This window comes from Gallus gallus, chromosome 7, assembly GCF_016699485.2.
Source record: "Gallus gallus isolate bGalGal1 chromosome 7, bGalGal1.mat.broiler.GRCg7b, whole genome shotgun sequence".
Lineage (NCBI taxonomy): Eukaryota > Metazoa > Chordata > Aves > Galliformes > Phasianidae > Gallus > Gallus gallus.
This window is the reverse complement of record NC_052538.1, coordinates 22,178,712-22,189,077: the sequence shown is the minus strand read 5'-3', so window position 1 is coordinate 22,189,077 and position 10,366 is coordinate 22,178,712. Positions and strand designations below refer to the sequence as shown.

General features: G+C 66.4%; 2 protein-coding genes across 9 annotated transcripts; one reads left to right on the top strand and one right to left on the bottom strand.

Moving 5' to 3' along the window:
• Positions 1 to 163: 163 nt before the first annotated feature.
• PNKD (paroxysmal nonkinesigenic dyskinesia) lies at positions 164 to 10,127 on the top strand. 3 transcript variants are annotated; one of them, XM_040703873.2, is made up of 12 exons: positions 164 to 204; positions 493 to 667; positions 755 to 863; positions 3,420 to 3,427; positions 7,745 to 7,860; positions 7,958 to 8,070; positions 8,232 to 8,290; positions 8,487 to 8,579; positions 8,724 to 8,887; positions 9,009 to 9,095; positions 9,173 to 9,288; positions 9,385 to 10,127. In XM_040703873.2, exons 1-12 carry the CDS (start codon positions 177 to 179, stop codon positions 9,556 to 9,558), a joined length of 1,242 nt encoding a protein of 413 aa, XP_040559807.2. In that variant the 5' UTR covers positions 164 to 176; the 3' UTR covers positions 9,559 to 10,127. The 3 variants fall into 3 exon arrangements, with proteins under 3 accessions (XP_040559807.2, XP_046800073.1, XP_004942937.3); XM_046944117.1 differs by lacking the exons at positions 164 to 204; positions 493 to 667; positions 755 to 863; positions 3,420 to 3,427 and adding an exon at positions 5,781 to 6,030 and having other exon boundaries at positions 8,460 to 8,579; XM_004942880.5 differs by lacking the exons at positions 164 to 204; positions 493 to 667; positions 755 to 863; positions 3,420 to 3,427 and adding an exon at positions 7,015 to 7,199.
• Positions 998 to 6,941, bottom strand: TMBIM1 (transmembrane BAX inhibitor motif containing 1). 6 transcript variants are annotated; one of them, XM_046944115.1, is made up of 12 exons: positions 6,854 to 6,941; positions 3,485 to 3,723; positions 3,264 to 3,358; positions 3,102 to 3,166; positions 2,930 to 2,983; positions 2,788 to 2,838; positions 2,534 to 2,573; positions 2,348 to 2,385; positions 2,178 to 2,265; positions 2,000 to 2,095; positions 1,862 to 1,915; positions 998 to 1,768 (listed from the first exon to the last, which is right to left on the bottom strand). In XM_046944115.1, exons 1-12 carry the CDS (start codon positions 6,868 to 6,870, stop codon positions 1,625 to 1,627), a joined length of 981 nt encoding a protein of 326 aa, XP_046800071.1. In that variant the 5' UTR covers positions 6,871 to 6,941; the 3' UTR covers positions 998 to 1,624. The 6 variants fall into 6 exon arrangements, with proteins under 6 accessions (XP_046800071.1, XP_040559808.1, XP_015145546.1 ...); XM_040703874.2 differs by lacking the exon at positions 6,854 to 6,941 and adding an exon at positions 6,471 to 6,614; XM_015290060.4 differs by lacking the exon at positions 6,854 to 6,941 and adding an exon at positions 6,522 to 6,614.
• Positions 10,128 to 10,366: the final 239 nt, after the last annotated feature.

Genomic DNA, 10,366 nt, shown 5'->3' with positions numbered 1-10,366 from the left:
TCACCTACGCCCCGCCCCTTCCTCCAACACGACGAGAGGTTTCCGCACCGCGCGGCGCACTCTGGGAAATGCAGTTTTTTATTCCTTCCCTGCGGCGCCATCCGCCGGCAGCTCCAGCACGGCGGACCACGCCTCCCGGCATGCAGCGGGGCCGCGGGAGCCCGGCAAGGCCCAGCATGGCGGCGGCGCTCGGCGGACTGCGCGGTAAAGGCGGGCAGGGGGCGGGCAGCGGGTCGGGTGTGCCACGCCGCGACTCTCCGCGGCCTACAGTGCCCTACAGGCCGCAGAGCCTCGGCTGCACCCGGCGCACGAGAGCGGCACCTGAAGCCACCTCCATCTCGGCTAAACTGCGCCCCCTTCCGGTTGACCCCGCCCATCTTTTGGCCACGCCCCCTGGGCTGGGCAGGGGTCGGGGTTGGAGTTGGGGTCGGGGCAGGGTGGGGGCAGCAGGGTCCTCCTTGGCCCCCCCCCCTGAGTCGTCTCTCCCTACAGGGTTCCTGGCAGCGGCCGGGCGGGGGGCTCAGGGACGACAGAGCTGCCACCGGCCTGCGGGGCCACCCGTGCCACCGAGGCCACGAGAGCCGGCGGGGCAGCTCCCCGAGGGGGTGGAGTACATCCCCACGCGGAAGAAGGGCAAGAACCCCATGAAGCCGGTGGGGGTGGCCTGGTGAGTGGGGAGGCACGCGCTCGGGGGTGAGAGGCTCAGCACCAAGGGCCACGGGGTGACGCGGCCCTGTCCGCTACCTGTCCCCAGGGCCATCGGGCTGCCCAGCGCCATCATCCTCTTCCTCCTGGTGAAGAGAGAGGTGGACAAGAACCGCCTGGAGCAGCTCCACATCCGCCGCAAGATGCTGGGAGCCAACGTGGGCGACTACGAGACGGAGCGGTACCGCCGGGACGCATAGCCGGGACCCCACCGGCACCGCAGGGACCCACCAGGGACGCCTCCGCCCGCTCCCAGCCCAGGGCCCTGCCTGAAGCACTCTGGGGCCAGGTGGAAAATTAAAGTGTTTTATTGAGCGTGTGTAACAATTGAGCGTGGCCCAAGGCCAGGCCTGCAGCGGGACCGATAGGGTCTGAGGCCTGCCAAGCCCAGCTGTACCCAGGGCAAGGCCAAGGCTGTGTTTAAGGCACTGAACGGAACCTGGGCCCCAGGCAGAGCCCAGCACTGTCCCGCTGGCTGCCGGCGATCCCCCTGGGTCAGAGAGCCCCAGGGCCCAAGTGTGGGACGCAGGGAACCCTTCCCCCCTGGCAGGCCACAGTCGACGGGTGCTGAAGCGCCAAGGACACCAGGCAGAACTGTACACAGGCACCAGCTTCAAGGTCTATTTACAAGCGAGGAGAGCACCCCCCATGCTGGGAGCACCTCTGCCCATCCCCCCCACAAGGGCAGCCCCAGCGTCACACCTGGTCCCAGCCCCTTGGAGCCCTGGGGCAGTGGGTGGCCTCATGGGGACGGCGGGGTGGCAGAGGGGCTGCAGGCCCCACAGCCAACAGTACCCCAACTGGGGACACCAGGAGCCTGGCTGGTGGCTGGGGGGGCTGGGAGAGGAGCAGCTTGGCCAATGGGAGGAGAGAGCAAGAAGCGTTCTGAGGAGGGGGTAAGGGATCCCAAGGCAGGGGCTCAGTCTCGGCCCACTATCTGCAGGAGGAAAGTGAAGATGTAGACAATGTCAGTGTAGATGGTGAGAGCTCCATAGATGTACTCCTCAGGGCTCAGCGTGTTCTTCCTGTTGCCCAGCACCAACTGTGTGTCGTAGGCCAGGAACTGGGGGCAGAGACATGGGGGGGTCAGGTGGGAGAGCCCCGCATCCCCCCAGAAGCCTCTCAGCACGGGGCAAGGAGGGGGAGCACCACTCACCAGGGTGAAGGCGATAGCCCCGATGGCTGCATACAGCATGTGGAGCCAAGGGACCTGCATGGGGAGGAAACACGGGGACATGAGCCATTCCACCCTCTGTCCTCGGGGGAAAGCAGCCCCCTGCAGCCCCCTACTCACATATTTGAAGGAGAGGACAATGACTGTGACGATCCCTGTCACCATGACCACGATGCCCAGCACGCAGAAGAGCCCCGTACATGATGTAAAATCAACCTGGGGAGGGTTGGGGGGAGAAGTGTCACAGGAGGGCACTCCCATGTCTCCATCCCCACCCCAGGGCACACCCCCTCCTCACCTTGGTCTGGAAGCAGAAGATGGTGACGATGATGGCCACGATGGCAGTGATGAGCATGGCGATGAGGACAGCTTTAGTCTGGTACATGCTGAGGGCAGAGTAGACAGCAATGTCACCACAGGCGTAGCCAGGAACAGGGACCCCAACCCTCCCAGAGCCCCACTGGGTACCTGGCAATGGTCCCCGTCATGAAGCTCATGGCCAAGGTCTGCAGGATAGAAGGGCTGAGTCAGTGATGGCAAAGCAGGGGCAGATCGATTGCCAGTCCCACAGGCCTCTTCAGCAGGGACCGTCCCTTCTGTGGGACACGTCCCTGCTGTCACCCCCCAGCCCCGAACCCATGGCCCCCTACTCACAAAGATGCTCAGCAGGATGAGGTTCCACGGGAAGCGTCTCCTGGGGATGAGAGAGGGGAGGAGCAGTGAGAGGGTAATAGTGCCCATGTCCTCGTGTCCCCAAGCCCCTGTCTCATCCTCCACAGGGACTACCCAGGTGGGGTCCCTGGGTTTGGGTGGCACCATACCTTTGCAGACTGTCCCCATCCCTGGCAGACCAGGGGACCCCCAGACAACTATGCCCCCCTCCCCCTCTCCATGTCCCCAGCACTCACCGGGGGCCCTGGCAGCAGACCAGCACCAAGTAGGTCACCAGGAAGACAGCGCTGCAGAGAGACAGAGAGCTCAGCCCAAGGGACTCAGTGGCAGTGGGGGGAGTGACACTCACCCAGAGGGTGACAGGGACCCCATACTCACTATGAGGAGTAGTAGACAGCAATATTCCTCTGGACAAAGGAGCGCACAGGTGAGCTGTGGGGTGGCAGGGATAGGTGTGAGGTCGGCACGCACTCCCCCACGCCCAGCACCAAAATGCTCCCCCCAGACCCCGGGGTGAGCCCCCCCCTACCCCCATCACCACCTCACTCACACAAAGGTGAACATCGCGATGATCCCCACCGTCACCAGCAGCTGCACCGAGATGATGGCGTAGACCTGTGGGAGGTGACGGCAGGCAGTCAGCACTCAGCCTGCTGCCACCAAGCCGTGCCCCCCCCCCCCGATGAAGGATGCCCTGACACCCCAGACTCACCTTGCGGATAAAGCTGTGCCGTACTTTCCTGTCATCCCAGTCGGCCGACTGGATGGGGGAGCTATGTCCCATGCCATCACCTCCGTAGGTGTCACCTGCCAGGGAAGGACACCACAGCTCACCCCAAGTGACAGCACACCAGGACAACCTCCCCAGAACGGAGAGTCTGGGAGCCCCCCAGCACCCATGCCCCCACCTCAAAACAAAGCTCCCCAGCTTACCAAAACGCACGGGCATGGTGGGCATGGCCATCCCCGGCTGCGGGTACCCTCCTGGTGTCCCATACCCCCCTGGCGCCACATACCCCGCAGGTGCCGGGTATCCCCCCGGCTGTGGGTACCCTCCACCATAGTGGGAGGGCTGGGGGTAGGCACTGGGGGGGTACAGGGGGTTCTTGTCGTCGTACGGGGGGGGTGCGCTGGGCTGCGCCATGCCAGCTGCGAGCTGTCCCGCTGGGCACCTGGAGAGGAGAACAGAGGACGTCACCCTGCCCGTATCCCCTGATGATGGGGAAAACATGGGACGCGGGGGACGGTCATCACGACGTGCCCTGCATCGAATGCAGGACAAACGCCACCCTTTAATAGTGACCTCTGCTTAACGAGGGCCGGGAAGGACGGTGACCAGGTCACTTGGAGCCCAGGGCCACCTACATTCCCACGTTCTGAGTCCCTGGTGTGACGTCAGGCAGCGGCTGTGGGCAGGGCACGGCCACGCGCTGACTCAAGGCACGCTGCGGACGGGACCTTTGCAGCCGGCCCTGCCGTCACCGGGGTTGGCAACCACAGTGTCCCCCCAGCCACCACCCCGCGGGCAGTAATTCTATTTCGCTCCCCACAACCGCTGCCGAGGCTCAGAGCTGGGCACGGGGCTGCGGATCAGCACGTACCACCGCAGTGCCGGGACCTGGGACGGGCACAGCTGCAGAGGTGGGGGCACCGGGACCCCACGCTGAGCTCCCCTTGCAGATCCCCCAACGGCCGCCAGCAGCCGTGCTGGGAGCAGGGCCAGCGCCGGGCCGACTCCTCCAGAGCAGGAGGCGGAGGAGGAGGAGAAAGGCAGGAGCGCCAAGGCCAGGAAAACAATGGCGCTGCCAGGAGCTGTTGCCAGGCTCCTGCCCCACACCCCCGGCGCTGGCAGGGAACCCCCCACCCTCATCCCGTGCCCCCCCACGGCACCAGCAGTGACGTGAGCAGGACTTCGCCCCAAGGGAAGTGGGTTGGACGGAGAGCTTCCTGCAGCATTGTGCCACTGCTATGCTGGGTGGGACGGGATGGGATGGGGGGGGGGGGGGCACGCGAGGGGAGCGCTCCACGTCCATTTGTCCACCCATCCCAGCGGGGGCAGTTGCCCACCCCACAGCCGTGCCGTCATGTTTCCCATCATGGTGATGCTGGTGCCCAAAAAGGACAGACGGACGGACAGGCAGACACCGAGGCGCAACGGGGACAATCCATCCACGTGGTCTCCAAAGTTTCGCTTTCAACACTCCGCAGTTTCTCCCAAAGCACTCAGCGCCCGCTGGCACCCCCTGCTCACCCACCCCGCACCCCATAGCCCCCACCCAGGCTTCAGCGTGGCCATGAGACCGAGCCCGTGTGAATGCCTCCAACGGGAGCAATGCCCAGGCACAACCTCAGCAGAGACAAGGAACCAGCCCGACGGGTCCCAGCCGCACCCAGCAGCGCTCAACCCCACCATCCCCCCCACCCAGAGCCCCACACTATGGGATGTATGCACCTCAAGGGTCACCTCCATGGGGTCACCTCCCCGTGGCACTTATGGCAGAGCCCATCTCTGGGCACAGAACCCCAGTGCGTGACCCATTTCCTCTTTCAGAACAGGGCACCAAAATCTATGGTCACCAGCCAGGCCACGGGGCCACCCCAGCCAGCTCAGTGACCCCGTGGTCACCACCCGATCCCCACAGCTCTGCCTGGTACCGTGACTCAGCACTGATAAACAGCAGGCAGAGGCGGGGGGGGGGGGGGGGGGGAACGGACAACCTCAACACAGTGGGGACATGGGGTGCTCTACGCAGCACCTAGCAGGGCAGGGTACCGACCCTCCCCACTTTCCCTGGGGCTTCCCCAGGGTGGAGCAGCCCTGGAAGGGCTCTGCCTTCCTAGAAGAGCATGGAAAATTGCACCAGTTTGGCAGAGCCTGGTACAGCACGGCACAGCTTGTACCAAGCACGGCACACGGCACGGATGCCCCTATGCCTCCAGGCTCGCTGCCCAGCTCGGCTCACCCGTGACACGAGTTTGCAGGGTCTCAGCCCTGCAGCCCTCTTCGCCCCATCCCAGGGGCGCCAAGCGCGCGTCACCTCCCGTCCCCAAGCTGCTGCAACCCAGGTGTCCCTACGCACAGAGCTGGCCTCACGCCCTACGGTGCCCACCCCATACCACACTGACACATCCTTGTCCAGCGCTGGGCTTCCTCGTGGGACACCCCTCCCACAACCGTTCCAGGAACCCCATCCCACTGCTGTCCCTGCGCCAAGCAAGGTGGGACTTTGCCCTCGTTCAGCTGAAGCCACAGGTTGCCTCGCAACGCGCCGGCAGCCCCTTCCCACCCAGCGGTGGGGACACCGTGGCTGAGGTGGGACACGGGCACCCCTGAACAGAGCGCTGGGGACGAGGATGGGGGAACACAGGGATGCTCCCCCCAGCCCAACCCCCATCATCCAAGCAGATTCCCACCCGCTCCGGGAAGCTCAGAGGAAGGCAGCAACCAACGTCGCGGCGATCAATCCCATGGGAACACGGCGAGTCCCCGCAGCTCGGGGACAGCACCTCCAGCCCCGACACGGGTCCACCCCAGCTCCTGGGACGCCCACCCCCCTCCTAGGGGGCTGTGTCGTCGCAAATAGCACCGGAGAAGGCAGAGGGGGCATAGAGGGAGTGCTGGGGGGGTTCCAAGGGCGGGGGAGGGGGGGGGCAGCCGGGGTGACGTTGGGGGATTTGGAAGGCAAAGAGTGAGGGCGGGGAAACAAGCAGAGAAGGGGGACGGAGGGGGTCCGGGAAGGATCCGGAGGGAGGTTAACAGAGTGGGGTTGGGCTGGGGGGCATCGGCGGGGCGGGCGGACGGAGACGGGGCCGGAAGTGGTTTGGGAGAGCTGAGAGACCCCGCCCGAGCTGGGGGACACCCGAGGGGACCCGAAGGACTCCGTGTCAGCCCTCCCACCCTCCCCACGGCCCCACTCACGCCACAGCGTCGCGCACGGACAGGGCTGGGAGCCGTCGGGCCTCCCCTTACCTGCTGCGCGCTGCTCCGCGGGGCTGGAGCTCGGCCGGAGCGGGACGGGACGGGACGGGACGGGCCAGGCCGGGACGGGGCGGGTCCGGAGGGACGGACAGCAGCTGCCCCGCCCCGGGCCTCCGCTCCGCGCCCTCGTGCGGCGGCTCCGCCACACGGCAGCCGGTGCGGGTCCGGCGCGGGGGGGCGGGGTACCGAGCGGAGAGTCCCGCCGCCCCCCCCCGGGGCAGCGACGGCGACGCGGGGACGCCCCACGGCGCCGCGGTCGGGCCGGGCTCCGCGGGGCCGCGAGGGGAGAAACGCGCGCTCCCGCCCCCACGGGGGACCCCTACCCCGGCGCTGACGTCATTCGCGCGGGTCCCCCTTCCCCGGCAGTGACGTCTCACGGGGGGAACCCGTCCGGCAGAGGGCGCGCGGAGTGGGGGGGAACGGCGAGGGGGCGCGGCCCGGAGTCACGCCGCTCCCCTATTGGCCGCCGGGGGGGGGGGGCGGGGCCCCGCGGGGGCGGGCGAGGGGCATGGCGGGGCCGCGCTCTCGGGCGGCGGTGGCGGCGGGGGTCGCCGCGTGCGGGCTGGGGGTCGCCGCCTGGTTCGGCCGTTGCCCGGCTCTGCGCCGCGCCGCCCGCCGCGCCGCCGCCGGGCTCATGGCACTCGCCGGGCCGCTGCTCTTCCGCCTGGGGTGAGTGCTGGCGGGCCGTGGGGGGGTTGGCCCCGCACGGAGGGATCGGATCTCCCGGCCGCGCGCGTGGGGATCCGCGGGGCTCAAGCAGCGGGAGGCTGCGGGCGGGGAACGCCGGAACCGCTGCCGTCGGGGGGAACGGAAAGGTTGAAGGCGCGGGGCCGTCCCCGCCGCTCCCCTTTGTTCTGCCCTCCGCCGAGCGGTGCCGGCCCGAAGGTGTCGGTCTCCACCCACCGCCTCCGTTCCTCCAGCAGCATCCCCCACCGTGCCCTTACGAGGATAGGCGGGTGCGGGGTGTAGCGCTCTGGGAGATGCTCTGCGGATGGGGATGGGGTAGAGATGGAGGTTGGAGCATTTCACGTCCTTCGTGGCGTCTGTCCCCAGCCCTGAAATCCTCCTGCATAAATAGGAGGGGTTCAAACTACCCCGGGCCCAGCGCCTGTTGGTCTTATGTTGGTCTTCCAGATGGCTATACGGGGCTGCGAGGGAGGGATGTGTGTTCAACCCCCCCGTGGGGGCTCCCTGTGCCCCCCCTTCCCCCCCAGGTACAGCCTGTATGCCCGCACACGCCTCGGCTTCCTCTTCTATAAGCGGCAGGTGAAGAAGGCCCGCGAGCGCTTCCCCCACGGCCACTCTGTGTCCCAACCCCTGGGCTTCCGCGGTGAGTTCTGAGCTCCATCCCCATTTTGGGTAGGGGGTTTCAGCCTCGTCCCCGTCGCACCTTCATGTCTGCCCGTCTGCCCGTCCGTCCTTTTCAGGGGTGAAAATCGTGCCCATCCCCGTGCTCTCCAATAACTACAGCTACCTGGTCATCGACACAGACTCTGGCCGTGCAGCCGTGGTCGACCCCTCCGACCCACTGGCTGTTCAGGTGGGATTTCCCCCTCCCCCCAGCGCTGTACTGTGGTGTCCTGGGGGTTGGGAGCGTATCTGCCCCTAATCTTTAACCCACAGTGCACGGGGAGCTGGAGGTGAACTGGCACTGGAGTGTTCCCCCCCCATACACATGCACCTGCATTTCTGTCCTGCCAGGCTGCCATCGAAGAGGAGGGGGTGATGCTGGAGGCTATACTCTGTACACACAAACACTGGTAAGGGGGTACTGGAGAGTTGGACAGTAATCGGGGGTGTTGGGGATGCCCGTCGGGGTGGGGATCCCAGAGCAAAGCCTGCGTCTGCGGGAGTGGGGCAGCTGGGGGTTGAAGGGCTGTGAGCCCCCTCATCTCCAAGTGTTGCTGAGATGGGGTGCCCCCCATACTGGGGGTGCACTGAGCTGCTCACCTGCAGGGACCACAGCGGAGGGAACGCGGCGCTGCTCCAGCAGCATGGCTCCTGCAAGGTGTATGGCAGCGCTGTCGATGCCATCCCTGAGCTCACCCAGTAAGTGCCGCAGTCATCCTCCCATCTATCTGGGTCACCCTCCCCCCCTTGCCAGCACCTGTGGGGGCTGTTTTGGGAGTGCTGGGCATTTTAGGATGTGACCATGCCCCCCCCCCCCCCCTCCCCCCATCCCTGCCGGCACAGCCCCGTTGGGGACAGGGAGAAGCTGAGCGTGGGCTGCCTGACTTTCGAGGCGCTGGCCACTCCGGGCCACACCGTGGGGCACGTGGCCTTTGTGCTGGATGCAGGGCCCTTTGGGGGCCCCCCCTGCCTGTTCTCTGGGGACCTGCTCTTCCTGGCTGGCTGCGGTGAGTGCAGCGGTCCCACATTGCCTGAATTTTGGGCATCAGAGTCCTGAAGGGCTGCAGGAGGGGACACCCCGATCGAACCTCCCTCCCTCAGTGATGGTGGCTGTGTGCTTGGCTGCAGGAAGGCTGTTCGAGGGCTCCCCTGAAACCATGCTGGCCTCCCTGGATGCAGCCGTGGGCTTGGGAGAGGACACGCTGTTGTGGCCGGGTGAGCATCCCCTACCCTAAAACCCCCAAATGGCCCCTTTCCATCGCCATGGGGTGATGCTGAGGCGCTGCCCCCAGGCCACGAGTACGCACTGGAGTGCCTGAGCTTCGCCCGCCTGCTGGAGCTGGACAACCCCGCGCTGGAGCAGAAGCTGCTCTGGGCCACGCAGCAGCGGCAGGAGAAGAGGAGCACGGTGAGGACCCCCCCTCCCCGCCATGGCCCTCTTTGTGACCGTGGAGAGGGGGGAGGGGGGGGACGGTGAGGCTGAGCGCTGCCCTCCGCCCCGCAGTGCCCCTCGACGTTGGGCGAGGAGCGGACCTACAACCCCTTCCTGCGCACGCACCGCCGGGAGCTGCAGGAGGCGCTGGGGCTGCAGCGGGGCAGCGGGGAGCACCACGATGCCTTCCGAGCCCGCGTCCTGCGGGAGGTGCGCAGGAGGAAGGACCTCTACAAGGCCACTTAGTGACCCTCCCCCCCCACCTCGTGACCCCCCACCTCTGGACGTGGGGGCCTTCCGGACTATGTGATTTTTTTTTTCTGCTGTGAATTCCCCTCCTCCTTAGTCCTGCTGGGAGATACAGGGCAAGGATGGACCCCCCCCCCCCCCCATACGCACACCCCATGTGTGCACCTCATAGGTGGTCCCTCCCCCTGCCCCCCCTTCCTACACCATCCCTTCTCTGGGGGTCTGCCCCCCCCTCCCCCCCGCCCCACTTCTGGGGCTGTAGGAACAGCACTAAGGGCTCTCCTTATTTTCCCTCCTCCCGCTTTATGGGAGACCCCAATTCACCCCCAAGGACCCAACCGGCGCTCAGGGAATCCCCCATTCCCCTCATTACTGTGTCTCCCTTTGGGGGTGGAGGGGCAAGGAGGAAGCCTGGGTGCCCAGCATTGCCCTGGGGCTCCCCCCACATCCTTCTCCACCCCCCATACACTGGGATGGGGGACACAGTGCTGGGGCTGTGCAGGTAGTACTGCTGTACTGAGGACCAGATGCCCCTCTACACCCCCCAAATAAAAGTCTGGATCGGATTTGTGCCCACTCAACCACCTTTTTCTGTGTCTCGGGGAGTGCCCCTTTGTCCCCACCTTCCCCCAAAAATTAATCATTGCTGTGAGGTTGTGGCCCCTTTAAGAGGTGGGGACGGGCCGTTCCTATGCCAACGGCTGCGAGCGTTGTAAGGTGGGGGGGGGCAGCTCGGGTAGACGGGTACAGGTCTGAGGCTGGGGGGAGGATATTGAGGGCAGCCCGAGGGTTGGTTGGGGGGCGG

Excerpts from the sequence above, each read along its gene's own strand:
- PNKD (XM_040703873.2), top strand. The coding sequence starts at position 177 with ATGGCGGCGGCGCTCGGCGGACTGCGCG. Across the intron at positions 9,096-9,172 it reads GGACACGCTGTTGTGGCCGG|GCCACGAGTACGCACTGGAG; the intron begins GTGAGCATCCCC and ends CGCTGCCCCCAG. Across the intron at positions 9,289-9,384 it reads GGCAGGAGAAGAGGAGCACG|TGCCCCTCGACGTTGGGCGA; the intron begins GTGAGGACCCCC and ends TCCGCCCCGCAG.
- TMBIM1 (XM_046944114.1), bottom strand. The coding sequence starts at position 4,421 with ATGAGGGTGGGGGGTTCCCTGCCAGCGCCGGGGGTGTGGGGCAGGAGC. Across the intron at positions 2,984-3,101 it reads ATCGCGATGTTCACCTTTGT|CTCACCTGTGCGCTCCTTTG; the intron begins GTGAGTGAGGTG and ends GCCACCCCACAG. Across the intron at positions 2,839-2,929 it reads GCTGTCTACTACTCCTCATA|CGCTGTCTTCCTGGTGACCT; the intron begins GTGAGTATGGGG and ends GTCTCTCTGCAG.